At 37.7% G+C, this 18,135-nt stretch overlaps 1 protein-coding gene across 3 annotated transcripts; it reads left to right on the top strand.

Moving 5' to 3' along the window:
* The first annotated feature begins 1,392 nt into the window (after window positions 1–1,392).
* LOC113302410 (ribosomal RNA small subunit methyltransferase, chloroplastic-like) lies at window positions 1,393–6,638 on the top strand. Of its 3 annotated transcripts, XR_003336876.1 has the most exons (11): window positions 1,393–1,818; window positions 1,946–2,095; window positions 2,201–2,257; window positions 2,430–2,522; window positions 2,765–2,860; window positions 2,990–3,074; window positions 3,879–3,931; window positions 4,487–4,570; window positions 4,902–5,012; window positions 5,096–5,290; window positions 6,298–6,638. XR_003336876.1 is itself a non-coding variant. In XM_026551313.1 (10 exons), the coding sequence occupies exons 1-10, from the start codon at window positions 1,570–1,572 to the stop codon at window positions 6,364–6,366; spliced, it is 1,047 nt and encodes a 348-aa protein (XP_026407098.1). In that variant the 5' UTR covers window positions 1,393–1,569; the 3' UTR covers window positions 6,367–6,637. The 3 variants fall into 3 exon arrangements, 1 of the variants encoding a protein (XP_026407098.1); XM_026551313.1 differs by lacking the exon at window positions 5,096–5,290 and having other exon boundaries at window positions 6,298–6,637; XR_003336877.1 differs by lacking the exons at window positions 5,096–5,290; window positions 6,298–6,638 and having other exon boundaries at window positions 4,487–4,655; window positions 4,902–5,040.
* Window positions 6,639–18,135: the final 11,497 nt, after the last annotated feature.

Here is an 18,135-nt window from a genome sequence, read left to right on the forward strand (position 1 = left end):
AAAAAAAAAAAAAAAAATCAACGCAACACAATTACATCACTAGTTCATCCCATAGAACTCAAGCCTCCTCCATGTGATTAAACACAAACCTAAGTTATAATCACAGTTTCCTTCTATACCCAATTCAATTCACAGTTCCATTGACAAAACATATTAACTCAACAGTTCAAGAAATTCAACTTCAAATACTGAAATTAAACAACACATGGACTTACCCAAACATTAACCTTCTCTGAATTGTTAATTCACCAACTACTATTTTTGAAACCCTAATTAAATTTCCAAATTAAGACTTCTCTAATTCAAGCCCTAATAAACAACCTAATTCTTAAAATCAGTAAAACCCCATCTCTAATCTTCCCCTATACTCTTATTCATCTCCCTTGGCTCAAAACTTCGACCATCATCCCTGGAAATTATCTCAGGCTCATATCTCAACATCATAAGATTGTTTGATTGAACATAAATATAAACATGATTGAACCACCAAATCCAAACAAAATCTTCAAGAACTGCATCTGCACTTTACCAACATCCCATTCTTTTCTCCTCTCCTTTTCAACCAAACCCTAAATCAACATGCAATTAGTTTCTAAATTCGCTGAAGAAAAAGAAACAAATAATCAATATCCATATCTATAATCGATTTCTTTTAATAGAACGGAGATTGATATCGAATAAAACCCTATATCAATCAATAAACAAAACCATGAATCCCTGAATCAATCCATAAAGAATGAAAATAAAACCCTAAATTGGTCTCAAATAATCCCCAAAAGCAGATGAACGATTTAACTTAATTGTTTTTCTTCAATTGGTTGTTGAAGAAGAAGTGAAAGTTGAGATGAAGATGGTGGTGAAGAAATAAACGATGAAGAAGTTCATTGTGCCGTTGTCACTTGTTGACTGTTCTTCATTTGAGAGTTGAAAGTCGAGAGAGCAGAAAAAAGAAGAAGTTGATTGTCGTGTATATGTGAGATAGAGATATATTAAACCTAGCATAGACGGTTGGATTAAATTATAAGTATAATATCGACGGTTTCTGTTCATCGGTTCTTCTGGTCCGATACTGACCGGTACTCCCCCAAGAACCGTTCCCTGTACCTGTTCTTATCCCAGTTCCCATATCTTGTCCCGATCCCTGTACAACCAACACCGGCTGCGGCCCGGTTTTTTCGGTTTCAGTCCGGTACAGGGACTTCTAACCACTTCTTGTGCAGCCTTATGTATGGTGTACAAATAAGATTGTCCATGGATCCTCCACGTTACCCATGGATCCTCCCTCGTTACAAAATGGGTCCTTGCACAGCAGAATTCGGGTAACGGGCGAACTTTTGGCAATTGGGTTTATTCACAGCAATTCAGTGAAGTTTGTGTTATGGGTAAATCAGCCCTTATCAGCTTCGGTTTCTCTTGTACCGCGCCCTCATTGCTCAACTTGTATACGGTGATGAATCTAATGATAAATTCAGTGGTGTTATAGACAGTAGACTAGAACAACCCTTCATCGTTTTTCAGAAATTTTATACAGTAAGAATACGAATTGAATTTCTGAAGTTTTCAGTCCAAATGCTTCAAATTCCAATATCTTCTTCTTCATCCCCGACATTCCTCTCATGGTGTTGGAGTTTGACCCCTCCTTCTGCTTCTTCTTCTTCATTACCTCCTACCTACAGTTTCCCAACAAATAATGTCAGCAGAAGAAGAAGGAAATACCCTTTTCGCGTGATGAATAGTACTAAAGTTGAAGATGATTACCATGCAACTCTCAAAGCTTTGAATAAAAGAGGTCGTACTCCTAGAGAATCCCTTGGTCAGGTACCAAATAATAACCTACCTTTTCTGATTCAATTATCTTGTAGAACTTTCATTTGGGTAATTCATCAAACATTGAGTATGCCAACTCTGATGCTGATTATTTTGTAAAATTAATTGTTATTTTCAGCATTACATGTTGAATTCTTCAGTCAACGATCAACTTGTTAGTGCTGCTGATGTAAAAGAAGGGGATGTTGTCCTTGAAATTGGACCTGGAACTGGTTCTTTAACTAATGTTCTTTTGAATTCTGGTGCTACTGTTCTTGCTATTGAAAAAGTATTCCGTTCTTACTGACTCACTATTTGATTTTCGATATAAATATTTAGATTATGCAGTTGGGACTTTATGTATTGTTGAAACCTTTTTGAGTTGATGTTGTAGGATCCTCACATGGTTGCACATTTAAGAGAACGATTTGAAGGCATCAGTTCGTTCACGGTACTCTTTTTTAATTCTTTGTTTGGTTATCTTATCTTTGATGTGAGTTGTTATTATACTGAACCCACGATTTCACTAGTGGAAAATATTGTGTACATTTAGAGTTTTTTGTAGTGGTATTTTTTCCTTTTTTGGAAATCAAATTATGGAATGGAACAACTTAATGATGCAGGTTCTTAAAGAGGACTTCACAAAATGTCACTTTACTTCCCATTTGATGACTTTGTTGAAAACACCAGACGAAGAAAACTTCAAACATGCAAAAGTAAGTGCACCCCTTTTATTTATACACTATCATCTGAAATGCTTTCACTAATGTGCATCTTTGTGTGAAATGATAGTTTCTTTCCCTCTCAACTAATGAAATACTCTTATGAACACAAAATACCACCTGCAACCGACTGGACGTGGTTTGCCTTAAACACAATTCCTTTTTTCACTTTCATGTGTGTTATATAGGAAGTAGCCACCTCCAAAATTAATGTGATTGGGTGCCTATTTTTACAGGTAGTTGCCAACATACCTTTCAATATAAGTACTGATGTTGTGAAGGAACTTCTTCCAAGGGGTGACATCTTTTCAGCAGTTGTTCTCTTACTCCAGGTTGGTCCTGTATTCTTCCTTTATGTTTTGGATAGGATGCATATTTCTCAATTAGATTTTAACTGCACAATTTTTCACCTTTGATGTACCATGAATTCATTATCATTATTGTTAAATTGGTTGTATCAGGATGAGACAGCTTTGCGATTAGTAGATGCATCATTGCGAACATCGGAGTACCGTCCCATCAATATATTTGTGAACTTCTACTCTGGTATACAGTCTCCTAACGTTTCCAACTTTCCATGCTTTTCAAGTACATTTGCTTTCATGTGTCTCACCCGGATTCGTATATAGAAGAAAATTTGGATCAAACAACATTCATGTTTGGTAACGAGGATAAATTGCTGCTGTGAAGTTAGCATCATTATCCATCTCCGATTACGGAATTATAAGTACTCCAAACTTCCAGTAAACTGATTGCGAAAAGAAGATAGCATTAACTACTCAAAACTAGAGCCAAGTGACCCATTTAAATTCAACGATTGAGATTTTGAAAAAAGTTCTACGCGCTTTTCTTATGTATTTGTGTAGTTTCCTCCAACATCACTGAAATCCTTCTAGGTATATGAACTTGGGAACTTGCAAAGTTGCTAGAAGTTTAGGAAAACATTTTCAAGCAGGTTTGAATTTTTTTTAACCCGCGCTTTGTTTTTTACTATCGGGTAGAGTTTCTTTTTGAAAGAACAAAATTCATGCACTGAATATAGCAAATGTGGTTGGTACTTTGTAGTCTTGTCTATGTGATGAGGTTAACAGATTGGATAGCACCCTACTCCCTTGTGAATGTGTTAGATTTTGACATGGATTTTACTTTAGTGATCTTGTGCTACTCATCTAATCCCGAATGATTCACTTGAAATATTAAACAAATAACAGTCAGCTAGTTCAACTTTGCCTGAGTTTTTTAATTTCCGCCCGCAGTGAATGCATCGCGTAAATTCCATTATTTCCTATGTACCATATAAATAAGCACCGTCATTTTTTTATAACAGCTTTTTGATTGTCATTTTTCCAGACCCAGAATACAATTTTCAGGTCCATCGATCAAATTTTTTCCCTGAACCCAATGTAAGTAGGAGTATTTGATTTTCTATTTCTGTGTGAGGCGACCTTTGTCAAACGCTGCTTACTATTTGAATTTTTCCTTATTCTCCTGTACTTTATGGTTGAACAAGTCCATGCATCGGATAAATATGTTAGAGACTGAAGTTATATATAGCTATCGGGTCCACTTAAAGATAAGCTGCGGGCTATCCTTCTGTACAATGACCCTGGCTACTTGTTGAGAATTATCTTTACCATGAAGGTCATGTTTGGAAAAACTAGATCATCGTGGTGGTTGTGACCCTGCAATATGAACTTAAAGTTGTCACCGACATGGACTGAGATTGAGTTGACATTCAAGTCTATTAAGTGAGCGCTAGAATATTTTTATATTCTCTAAATACTCTTATTAGTGGGGTTCTTCCTTTCAGAATATTAATAGAACTATATCCACTTCAGTTTCATATGGGTCTTTCAACAATTTTGTCATTTTAAATGTACGAATCTTTCAGTGGTTAGATCTTTTATATTCAAGGATAAAGCAGGCTGTTGACTTGGTTGACGCCACTATTTCTTCAGGTAGATGCAGCAGTTGCCACGTTCAAGCTAAAGCAGACAGCAGACTATCCACCAGTTGCTTCTACTAAAAGCTTTTTCTCAATGGTTATTTTCATCCATTATCATGTTTTCACCTAAGTTCCGAATTTGAAATTGGGAACTGTAGGTTTTCTTTAGTCTGAGAATATTGGTATGATAAATGAATTTCTTTTGCTACTTGATCAAACTTTTTTTTGGTTTTGTTCTTACTACTAGTGTGAAGTACAAGCGTTTATTGGTTGCATATATACCGAGGAGCAATACTATATGCATGATTCATTGCTTAGAATGTTTTGGTTTGTGATACAAAAGGAGGAAATTGATTCATTAAGCTGAATGATATTTGTTTGAAGTTCAACTTCCATCTTGTAACTAACCCTCCTATTACCAACTTCAGGTCAATTCAGCATTCAATGGGAAGCGCAAGATGCTGCGGAGATCACTTCAACACATATGCCCGTCTTTGGAGATAGAAAATGCTCTCCAAAGCTTGAGTCTTCCAACTACAATAAGATTAGCCATATCATTCTGAGAATTGATTTTGATCTACGGCCTACTGTTTTTTATTTGACTTCTTATTTTATCATCCAGTCAAGACCAGGGGAGCTAACTCTGGACGATTTTGTGAGTCTGCATAATTTAATTGTGAAAGCTTAGAATTCTTGGCTGGCCTGGAGTTATCTGGTTTGCCTGAAGCCTTTAAGTAATATCGCACAAGATCCACGACAATGTTCAAGCTAGCGAAAAATGTTAACAAAACGACTAACTGAATGACTAAAGAAGCAGGTTTGCAGTCCCTTTCAAGTTTTTTTGTTTACAGTTACACAGACGGCAGCAGGTTCTGCCTGCATAGTGCCTGACCAGGCTTATATCAAGCCAGGTTGGCTTCTACCAGTCCACAGTCATAGACTCAACCAACCCAGACACCCTAACCCCCAGCTACTTCTTGTTCTAATCAGGTAATAAACGGCAATTTAAGGGAGTTAAGCAAATTCTTTCATGGCTGATAGATTTGTTGCGAATTTACCTAATAAAGCATGAATGAGGTCCACAGACCACAAGCTAATTCGAATATCTGTTGAAGCTGGAAATTTTAGAGTTACACGATTTCCTGTAAGAATTGGCAATCAATATAGGACCCTTCACCACAATCACAGTTTCATATTTGAAGCCCGTGTGTGTACTGATAAACAAGGACCTGACTGAGCATGGGGCATCACAAGGAGGAATGGATGGATGGTCTTTTCTGAAAACCCTTAAGCAATATCCAAAATCTATTTTGGCCTTCGGCCCAAATTGTGCATATGTCCGTGATCATATGGTATAACACTATGTTACAACGATACGGACACGGTATCGGTATCTTGTATTCCATACGCTACTTCGATACGACAACTTAAAAAACTAAAATATGTGGATATGGCACAAACAATATAAATATAAGTAGTGGATTTGTAAGATATATGCATATAATATGTATGATTAACCTCACTGGAGAGAAAAAGCCTGGATAAGAAGGAACAAAGTCTAGAGCAAGATCAGTGGACAGATTTGGAACTAATATTTTGTCACTACAGTTAAAACATCTCATAGAATCTAGTAAAATATCTAAATTTTCTAATATTAAGGTATTGAGATTTGTCTTGACAGCTCTTGATTTCTAATATTTAGTCAAAGTTTTCTGGGTTGTATCTTGAAGTATTTGAGTATTAGTACGCGTATCCTTGTAAATACGTATCGATACGGCTGATTTTTTTTAAGCGTATCGTAACATGTGTATGTTTCTTTTTCAGGAGTTTGACAAAATTGCAAGATTTCGGGTTCAGTTGTATATGCTTTCATATGCAAATTTACAATGGTAAGCAGAAAGGGAACTGTGACTAATTCTGCCAAAGAGGATCTTTAGTTATTGTCAAAGAAATGAACCTATTCGGAGTCTTATATATATGGTAAAGGCTAGCCAGGAAAACAAAAAGTAGTTTGCAAGTCCTTAACTGATTACAATGGCTTTATTTTTTCATATGTACATCTGTACAGTTATTCATGTAATGAACTAGAAATTTGCTGGATTTTTCTCTTTTAGTATTTGAACTCCGAAGCGGGAAATAAGGAAAAAGAAAAAGCAGTTGTCCTGCCATTTGATATTTCCACATCTAGTGTCAAAAGATCACTATTAAGCAGAAATTATTTGTAGATGAGTGAGGGCTACAGGTCTAGGTTTGGTATGTCCAAATGGAAAGTTCAGTTGATTATCAGTTATGGAAGACTGTAACACTTGTATGCTTAGTTTATTAAACAAAAAACAAGAAAAGAGCATCTGAAAAACCAAAAAAATCTCAATAAAACATTCAAAAATTAAGAAATTACAAATGAGTAAGATATATCTGTTTAAGTTTAAGAGTGCTTCTTGATTAGTTTGGAAACAAAGAATTGGACTTTGATTCCAAAACATTCCAATCTCGTCCCCAGCTTCTAAACTCATCGGTCTAACAAATTCAGGATACCATCCTTGAAATGTGTAGGAACTAGGAATTGTTACAGCTCCATTTCCTAAAAACTAGTGTGTCGACCCTCCCAGTATCAAATTCTTTTACTTCAACATTCACACAACCGCCATCAAATTTTAAACCGTTCCCAGGTTCGCACAACCCAAATGTAGCAGCCAACCTTGACAATGGCACTATGGTCGACAACACAGTTCAGCCAACTCGCACTTAGCCAATTTGTTCAATTCTTGGCCAAAACTCTATTCATCCCATACTGAACACATGGTCTATTCACAATCTTTTCAAGCCAACAAACCAGCACACATACTCCGCTTTGATGCATAAACAGTAAACCAAAACAAAAAGACAAATGCACCAACATAACTAGTTTTAATCTTGGCCGAAGCCTTATTATTACTGCAGACTTAGGGTTAAACAACTCTTTTTGTTCCGGATTACCCAATACTTTCACAAGATCAGGCTTATATATCCTTGCAAAAACTATATACAAGTAACTGTCAGGCAGTTACAGATTTGCTTTACTCAAGGCAGTTGGCCAACCGTGCCAACTTGCCTAACTCCTTTCCTAAAGCCAACCAAACGGTTCCTAGCCTTAGAAATACATAAAGCAACATTCCTTCCGTGTAACCAACTCATAACCATCAAGGCCATGTGCCCGACACATGTCATCTAGCCTTGTTGCACAATGATTGCATTCACCAGCCAAAGTTTCACAATCATTGTTGAGCATCATTCTCTCAATGATGCAAGTGTGCTAATACAAGTCTTGCTTGCATACCTGCACGCCACATGCATACAGTTACATGCCAAACTCATTTGGCATCTCTTGATACTAATCTCGCATCATTGGCCATGTCTAAACCCTGTTTGGCACATGCTATTGCCTAATTGCAACTCTGAATACGCCACCACATTTCTGGCATATGCCATGTTGCCAATAATGCACAATTGTTGCGTATTATTTCTAGGCCACTTGACACCCGGTCATAGACCTCCCTTACCAGCTAAACTCGACGCCCTCGTCGATTCTTTTTGTTGTAGGCAAGCTTGAATTTGTTCTTCAAATTACCACAATGTAGTATCCTTCTCCCAAGAAGCTTCGGAGTCTGGCAAACCATGCCACTTTATCAGAAAATAAGTTTTCCTATTCTTCTTGCTTTGCCCCTCAAATCGATCATCAAGTATCGCCTCAACTTGCTTGTTGAATTGTGATCTGATTACTGGTGGTGCGCGCTTCGCTTGTTATCTCGAAGTGTCCAGCAAATCAGGATGATACTTTTTCAAGAAGTTGACATGAAAAGTAGGATGCACTTTCAACCGTTCTGGAAAAACAAGTCTGTCAGCCACCTTACCAACTCTTTTCGTCACTTCAAAAGAACCATCATATCTTGGAATTAGACCTCCATGCACTGTCTTGCTAGAAATCTTCTTCCAAATATGGGGCGTTAGCCTCAACAACACCATGTCTCCCACCTCAAATTCCACATCTTTGCGCCTTGGATAAAATATCACGCGCTTTCTCAGTCATTTCCGTTTTACACCTTGAAAAGACGAGGGTACCCGAATATACCTCAATCTAAAACTTTTCCACCTATAAGTCCTTTTCCGAAAGTGATTGTCTATGGACTGAGTCGAGACAATACAACTAATCGGTTCATACTTCGTGTGATCGTTTATGGATACGAGATCGAGACAATACAACAACGAAGTATGTTTACTTGATAATAGGTGGGGACTTAACCAAACTCTAGGGATTGTCTATCAAGTAAAATAGGAATTAACGTTTGTGTATTTTACTTCTAATTATAATAAAATAATTATAATTGCGGAAATAGAAAAGTAAAAGACACAACAAGATTTTGTTAACGAGGAAACCGCAAATGCAGAAAAACCCCGGGACCTAGTCCAGAATTGAATACTCTCATAATTAAGCCGCTATACAAAACCAAACCAACTTCGTATAGTTGAGACCAAGCAACTAAACCTATAGTTCACCTAGTTTCCTCAGTATCCCTGTGCCTCCAACTTGTAAATAAGTCACGCACTTGGAATAACTCCTTTGGTTCGTATTCCAAACAGTAAAGGAACAACAAATCTATTCGGTAACAACTCTTTTCAAACACGTGATATGAGTTTGACAAAGGCTCATCCGTTTAACCAATAAACTCCTTTGCCGGGTCCTTAGATCAATCTCTCAACAACTACCAAAGTAATTGTTAGACAATGCAATCAATACTATTAATCACGAAGAAGTGTATTGATGCTGATCTACTCAACTAATCAATCCAATCTATCACAAAGATAAACCGACTATATTTGGATCCCTTTCCAAGTATTGTGCACACCAAAGATTATGAACCCAGTCTTCTTGTCTTCAAATCTTCTTTAATCTTCAATCAACACCTGCACACAACCAACTTGAATCTCTTGTGATCAATTACACATAGAGCGGAGTCTGTTAACGTTGGATTATCACAAGACGTCTTTGGATCTACAAACCGTCTAAAGATCCCTGTCGAAACTTCGATTTAGTTTGAGTGAATCTTATATCAGAAGAGAAGATTCTCAAGCATAAACAAACTAGGTGTGATCAAAGTTCAACAACCGTTAGTCAATCAAATCAATCGAAAACTAATAATAAATCGCAATTATCTAGTTTCTCACCAATGGTACTAATAGAGCTTCTCAATCCCAAATAAGTCTTTAAACTGAGCGGTCGTAAGAGATTTCGCCTAATTAGGTTACTTTCCTCTCCGAATAGGCGGTTCCACCAGTAACAACACAACTAGGTAGTTTTGCTGTCTCTGAGGATTAGTTTGCTAGAAATGCAAACTTCAATATTTATAGACAAGGAAATTTGGACACCAAGGAATTTCCAAAACCGAATATTCTCAAAGATATGCAATAAACACAAAATCGGTTTTCATGTTTCCTGGAAATGCACTGTCCAAATATTGACTGAAATCCCAATAGAAAAATCTATAATCAGTAAATGCACATTACTAATTATTATTTTCTAAAGATGTGCATTTAATTGATGGAGATTAAATAGCATGTAAAAACTAAGAAACATTAATTAAAAGATTCTCAATTTATTTCGATCCCCGGATTCTCCTTTAGCTATTAAGGAATATCTTTGAACAATTAATGATAAGAGTTACTGCACATGTTCAAAGTATGTTGACATATTTACTTTTCAAGTCATTTTTCATACTTACAATCTTGGAAACGATTTTCCATATTTCCAATCAAGTTTAGAATTGGTTTGTCTGAATTCCAAGAACTATGTGATTGATTATCCTATCAAATCACCAATTATGGGTTTCACGGCTCTACCAAAACAAGTTCGGTTCTACCTCCATGTGAGTAGTGTGCATGGTCATGCTAGTTACCAAAATTCGGTTGACTAGATACTAGGATCGGTTCCCCATAACTTATGGTAACTACATGTATTCGGTTGCACATGTCCATAGGATCGGTTCCCCAAAAATACAAACTTGTTGCACAGGTTCATAGGATCGGTTCCCCCATCTACTAAAAACGTGTTGCACCTCTTACAAGGATCGATTCCCTCTTGTAAATTTGTTGCACCTCTTACTAGGATCGGTTCCCCAATGACTAGATAAAAGTTGCTATTTACAAGGCATCGATCATACCATCTTGAGTGATTACTTAAGATAGGTTTCACTAACAAAAGTCATACCAATACATAAGTCAAGCCTTGTAAATAGTTTTACCAAGATACATAAACAAGTATATGAACGGTTATACTAAACACACATATTGGTAATTTAAAAATAGATTTGCAATGAATAACAATACCAATAAGCCTAGTGATTACCTTTAGATTCACAAAACAAGTTTATGAACTTACTTCCTTTAAATGAATGTAAAACATTGTTTCCTATGCTGAAATCTTCACTCATACCCATAGATAATCACAATAGCATTCATATGATCATGTCGATGTCTTATATACAAAGTTTAATGGTTAAGCAATAAACCTCGTATTGTATTCTTTAATACTGTGTCTAACTAGATTTTCATACACAGCTTCGCAATTATGTTTTCAATATGCACGACTTGAAAGACACGTTAGGGAATGAAACAGTTCAAGTCAAATATTACTAACCTCAAGAGTAAGGATGATGTTGTCGTTGTAGCTCCATACTTCTTCACATTCTTCAATCCTTCATGTAATACTTGTAAGTCTCATATCCTAACACTTTCAAGCTAACCTATACGAAATTGACTCTAGTGTATAATCAAGCGACTCTTTAAATGAGTTTTGATTCACTAAAATATGACAACCAAACTTGATATACCAACGCTTGGTGGGTTCAACCGAGATATGCTCTAACAGACCTTGCATAGTGATATACTGATGGATTTAGATTTTGGCACCTCATGAGAGGTTAATGGTTGCTGGCATGTTTCTAACTCAAAAGGACTCAACTCCGTTGATGAACTATTGTGCAAATTGTAACAAAATTGAGCCGTATCCATCAACGACACCCAATTTCCCTGACTTGACGTCACATAATGACTGAAGTACTCTTCTAGCAATGCGTTTATCCTCTCCGTCTGACCATCGGTTTGGGGGTGACTGCCACTAGAAAACTGTAGTTCAGATCCAAGCAATTCCAACAAGGCAGTCCAAAATCTTCCTGTAAACCGTGAGTCTCTATCACTCACAATATCTTGAGGAAGTCCCCAGTACTTCACTACATTCTTGAAGAACAAATCCGCTGCAACTTCTACATTACAAGAATGGGGACAGGGAATGAATGTATCATACTTCGAAAAGCGATCAACGACGACTATTATCGAGCTAAAGCTTTGCACCTTCGGCAGCCCGCTAATATAGTCCATCGACAAGCACTGCAGTGGCCTGTCTGGAATCGGTCAAGGCTGTAGCAGTCCTGCTACGTTCCTCCTTTCCGTCTTATCCAGTTGAAACACTAAGCATGTTTTCACATGCAACTCAACATATTCTTCCATCTTAGTCCAGTAATAGGAACGAGCTATCAAAGCATGCGTTCGTTCCATGCCTGGATGACCAGCCCAAATGGAATCATGCGTCTCTCGTAAGAGTTCCCTTCTCAATCCACCTGAATTGGGTACATAAATTTTTCCTCCTTTGGCATAAATGATTCCATCATCTAGCCAATATCGACGAACGATCCCATCACAGATCTGCTTAGTCAGGCGCAGACATACTTAATCATTCTTTGTCTCTTCTTTGAATTGAGGCAACTATGCCTCAATCATGGTCAGTGCCGCAACATATTATGCTACTAACTTTCTGCTCAACGCATCTGGCACATAATTAAGCTTTCCTGGCTTATGCTCGAACTTGTAGTCGAACTCGCTCAAAAAGTCAAGCCACCTTGCTTGTTTTGGCGAAAGTTTCTTTTGGCTGGAAAAGAACGTAATGGACACATTATTCGTCCTTATGATAAAATAAGTTCCCAACAGATAATGGCGCTATGTTCTTAGGAAATATATCACTGCCAACATCTCTTTCTCATGCACAGTGTATCTCCCTTGAACATCATTAAGCTTATGACTATCATAAGATACCAGATGGTCATCTTGCACCAAGACTCCCCTAGAGCCCTGTCTGAAGCATCAGTGTGCACTTAAAATGGCATATCGAAGCTAGGAAAGCGAAGAACTGAATCTGTCGAGACCGCTTCCTTTAATGCATCGAATGTCCGCTGATACTTGTCAGTGCATGCCCATGATTTGTCCTTCCTCAACAAATCTGTTAATGGGGCTATTTTTTTTTTAAATATCCAACTATAAAGAACTGGTAATAGTTATCCAAACCCAAGAAAGAACGAAGCTCTCTTAGCTTCTTTGGCTCAGTCTAATCCATAATGGCCTCTACCTTTTTCTGGTCTATATGCACGCACCCTTGCGATATCACATGTCCAAGGAAAGTAATTGTGGTCTGGGAGAACTCACACTTTTCCTTCTTCACATACAAACTTGCCTCGTTAAGTTTTTCAAACACTTTGCGAAGATGCATCACATGCTCTTCCAAAGTCTCGTTGTAAATAACTATATCGTCCAAGTATACTACTACAAAGAGGTCAATATACTCAGAAAACACATCATTCATCAGGTTGCAAAATGTTACAGGAGCATTCGTCAAGTCGAATGACATTACACGATACTCATACAAGCCATACCTGGTTACCATTGCAATTTTTGGTTCACCTCCTTTTGCTATGCGCACTTGGTAATAACCTGAGCGCAAATCCAACTTGGTGAAGAACTTGGACTTTTCTAATCTATCAAACAAGTCTGCCACTAGCGGAATTGGGTACTTGTTCTTTATAGTTTTCTTGTTCAAATCCCTATAGTCTACATACGTACGAAGCGAGCCATCTTGCTTCTTTTAGAACAGAACCGTAGCACCAAATGGAGCTTTAGACGGTTGTATGTAGCCTGCCTCCATCAGTTCAGAAATATGCTTGCGCATTTCCTCAAGTTCTAGCGGTGACATACGATATGGTGCTTGTGCAGGCGTCCTCTCCATGGCACCAACTCAATCATATAATCGATCCTACGCCGCGATGGTAGTGTCTTAGGCAGTTCTGCAGACATCGTGTATGAAAACTCTTCTAAGACCTCAGTTATTCCATCCTGAACTTCTACTACCTTCTCTGGTTTGATCTCAACCACGACGCTTAGGAAAGTATCCAAGCCTTGGCGCATACCTTCTTTCACCTGAATCGCAGACAAACATGGCCTAAGTGTCTTGTTTGGTTCACTTTGCCTCACCATAGATACAAAACATGGGTATTGAGGATGCTATATCAATATCCCATTTCTATGAGGTAATGGCGACGCCTTCGTCGCGCAAAAGAAATTCATGCACAATATCATGTCATAATCATCCATGACCATCACCATAAAATCTGGTTTTCCTTTACATTCTCCAACTTGAACATCTGCATTGAGAACTTTTCCTCGACTGGTTTGTGGTTATGCGTTAACAACTTTGATGGTGCTAGCCACGCTTGTAACTGTCAAGTTCAATGCAAAGCCAACATCTATATGAATAAAGAACTTGGTAGCACAGGTATTATCCATCGCTAATACCCATTCTCCATTGATCTTCACATCAATGTATATCAGTCCGACAAACTTTCACACCAAGAAGACAATTTCTTCTTGGTTTGTGCTTTGCTCCCTAACAAAAGACTGATGTTGCGATGTTGGCCCATGCCAACATCATGCTGATCCTTCCCAACATTGTGTTGTTTCTCATCAGCACTTTTAACGTCTCTGGTACCCTTAGTATAGTTCTGATATGTAGAACAACTCGTTTCACCCTCATCAAGTTATTTTGAGGACATCCTTTGTGTTTGATTATTGCTTGTAGATTTTTGGATGTAGCAATCACATACCTTTAATGCTAACCTTTGGCTTGATCTTCGCCTCATTCTTTCCATGCCTTGTATTCTCTGTGTGGATCCTTCACTTCAAATACATTTCACGACCAACTTCAAGAACAATAGCTGACTCAATCGGCCTTCTATAATACAACGTGAACAGATAGACCCTTAACCAGGGCTCTGATACCTGAATTGTCACAGTTTCGCACAACCCAAATGCAGCATCCAACCTTGAAAATGACACTATGCTCCAGTGCTCCACAACATAGTTCATCCAACTCGCACTTAGTCAATTTCTTCAATTATTGGCCAAAACTCTATTCATCTCATACTAAACATAGGTTCTATTTACAATCTTTTCAAGTTAACAAACCAGCAGACACACTCCGCTTGATGCATAAACAGTAAGCCAAAAAAAAGGGACAAATACCCCAACATAACTAGTTTTAATCTTGGTCGAAGCCTTATTATTATTGCAAACTTAGGGTTACACAAATATTCTTGCTCCGGATTACCCAATCCCTTCACAAGATCAGGCTTATATAGCTTTACAAAAACTATATACAAGTAACTGTCAGGCAGTTACGGATTTTCTTTACTCAAGGCAGTTGGCCAACCGTGCCAACTTGCCTAAATCCTTTCGTAAATCCAACCAAACAGTTCCTAGACTTAGAAATACATAAAGCAACATTCTTTCTGTGTAACCAACTCATAACCGTCAAGTCCATGTTCCCAGCACATGTCATATAGCCTTGTTGCACAATGATTGCATTCACCAGCCAAAGTCCCGCAATCATTGCTGAGCATAATTTTCTCAATGATGTGAGTGTGCTAGTGCAAGTCTTGCTTGCATACCTGCACGCCTCATGCACACAGTTTACATGCCAAACTCATTTGGCATATCTTGATGATAATCTCGCATCATTGGCCATGTGAAAACCCTGATTGGCACATGTCATTTCCTAGTAGCAACTCTGAATGCGCCAACACATTTCTCGCCTATGCCATGTTGCCAATAATGCACAACTGTTGCGCATTATTGCTGGGCCACTTGACCACCCGGTCATAAAAAGACAGTATCATGTGATAGAATAAGTCTACACAAATGACCAACATCACTCTTGGTAAGCACTTTCTTGATTTCCCATGACCATCATCGTGAAAGTTTGGTATAAGATATCTCGGTATTTGATGATCATGTCTGTGGTCGATGACAGGTACCGTACCATTGTATTATATGCTTCAATATTTCTTAATGTTTCTTCTTATTGTTCATATTTGTAAAGATGCCTACTAACAATTGATGCCATTGGTGCTACTTCTAAATATGCAGCTGCTTCCATTGAAAGAGCTAATAATTCTGCACAAACTTGAGAATCTATCTGAAGAACTGAAAGTTTGAAAGAGGTTTGTGTAGTAAAAACTTGAAGAGAAATAGAGAAAAATATGATGAATGTGATGGTGTTACGGGGTTGAGTTTATATAGGACTCCATTGTTTTCGAAATAGAAACTAATTTATGAGATACTGATTAGAAAGAACAATTAAATCGGCATGGTTTTACTGTAGCTGTCGGCATGGTTTTTCAGTAAAATCGGCATGGTCGATGGATTGCCGGCATTGAAAAACCATACCGACAATTACAGTGAGATATCCCCTAATTAGAAAAAGTATCCCCCAATTAATTGTTCATTAGAAAGTGTTATTAAGTCGTAAACCCTAGCCAAAATTAGGAAATATTCCATAGTTGCATTTTATTTGCCCAATTTCTAATCTTGGGCTTCAATCCACCTCTTGGCACAACGATTCTTCCTGTTCAGTCTGGTGCATAACATAACAAAGAGGGCTGGCCTCTTATAGATACCCTTTAGCTGCTCATAATCTTTTGATTTGAAACATATTTTGAGGCATACTCAAGGTTCGGCTGATAACCTATGTTTTTGTCTAGGTCCGGCTGATAACTCAAGGTTCGGCTGATAACTTTTCAGCCGAACTTAGACAGATGTATGCCTCAAAACAAGTTTCTTTCATTTTGACAACCTCTCAAATTGCAAACTCGCGTCCCCTATGACGAGGGCACCGAGCGGTGAGCCCACTTCAGTTATAACTTACGTAGTGTACTTTCTAGTTTCCACTGTCTAAAGAGCAAAGCATTAAAGGAATCCATCAATTGTCGGGATTAACTTCATTTTCTAGTCCAGCTGTACCTGAAACGTTAAAGTGTTACGCTCGACAAACATATTCGAGACGGTTTCAACAATTATTTATCATGTGTAAACTGTGACTGATAAGGGATCAATAACCTCTTCGGTTTAATCTCATTGAACTAGTATCGCCTGCGCTTTCCAATTAATCATTACTCTACACAGGCCTTTTTAACAATAAAGTTGAAGGTGCGTCAACTCTACCGAGTAATAGAGGTATAAATCAGGTCAGGCCAGGCCGCCCGACCCAGAAACTAAGATAGGTCGGGCAGGTCAGGCTTAGTATTTGAGAGCTCATAAAAAGTTCAGGCCGGACATGACGAGTAAAAGTAGACAATTTGCTACTCAAAAGCCACCCGAAGCCTGTTTTTCATATGAGCAGGTCAGTTCAGGTTGGACATGCCACTAATTTCGAAATAATTTTTTTTAACAATCTTAAATTTTCAATTATACGTATGTGAGTGATATCATTTATATTTAGATATCAATATAATGTCAAAATTCTTATGTTGGCCTATAATAATTAATTAATTAGAATACAATAATGTGTTGGAAAGATTAATTATAAATAAAAATTATTTTATTTTATTTTTCTAGATACCGTTATAAAATGGTAACTTTTAAGCTTTTTAAGAGGATACTAAATGATTAATGGCACATAGAAGGTTTTCAGGATGGATAAATTAATAAAATTAACCTAGGCCAAGCCATCATAATTAATCGTAAATCCGAGCCTTCCCAATAAATAAACCTAGGCCAGGCCATGGACTACTTCGGATGCAGGCAGGCTAGGGCGGGTATGGGTAGGCCAAATATTTTCGGGTATTATTTATTCCGGTGAGAAGCATACTTTCATAATTTGGTGATCGTCGTCTTTGATCTGAGAGTAAAGTTCTGGTGATGTAATCTATGATATCTGTTCAGATTTCTGCTGATGTAAAGTTCGGGTTTTTGATTATCTTCTAAGTCGGTAAAGAATAAGGCAGTTAGAAGAGATTCAGAAAGGATGGAGAAATATTCGAAGTCTGATTTCTAGTAATGGAATATTGTTGTTTACATTACTAGCCATTCTGGTTATTTGTAGGTTGTATGAACATGGGGATTACATGTAAATAACTTTCATGTCACGTGAGCACGTGACGTCTGGGACTCAAATAACTTTCCCGCCTTGCAGTTGTTCAGACCCGGGACATCTATTCATTATAAATATCTCGCTTTCCAGGTTTTCACTTAGCTGACAGCGTCCAGGTTCATCTCAGCTCCTGATATTGGACTCAGGTTTGCCGCGTCTATCTTTGTGTCTCTGTCCTATTTAGAAACTTATGGTTTAGATCTTCGACATCTTACATTGAGTCTCATTTTACGTCTCAACTGTATTACTCTTCAGTTGTTCTATCTCGGGTAGAAGCTTTGTCATCTACATATATATTTTCCCCCAGTTTAAGTAAAGTGAGTTTGTAGACTTCTTTTATTAAACTTAGTTCAATTTGCTCTGATAGATCATAGCTTTAT

Source organism: Papaver somniferum, chromosome 8, assembly GCF_003573695.1.
Source record: "Papaver somniferum cultivar HN1 chromosome 8, ASM357369v1, whole genome shotgun sequence".
NCBI lineage: Eukaryota > Viridiplantae > Streptophyta > Magnoliopsida > Ranunculales > Papaveraceae > Papaver > Papaver somniferum.

What these genes read in the sequence shown, in the direction of transcription:
- LOC113302410 (XM_026551313.1), top strand. Translation starts at nt 1,570, where the DNA reads ATGCTTCAAATTCCAATATCTTCTTCTTCATCCCCGACATTCCTCTCA. An exon ending in AAGGCATCAGTTCGTTCACG is followed by an intron (nt 2,258 to 2,429) that starts GTACTCTTTTTT and finishes TTAATGATGCAG; the next exon opens with GTTCTTAAAGAGGACTTCAC. An exon ending in ATTTTTTCCCTGAACCCAAT is followed by an intron (nt 3,932 to 4,486) that starts GTAAGTAGGAGT and finishes CTATTTCTTCAG; the next exon opens with GTAGATGCAGCAGTTGCCAC.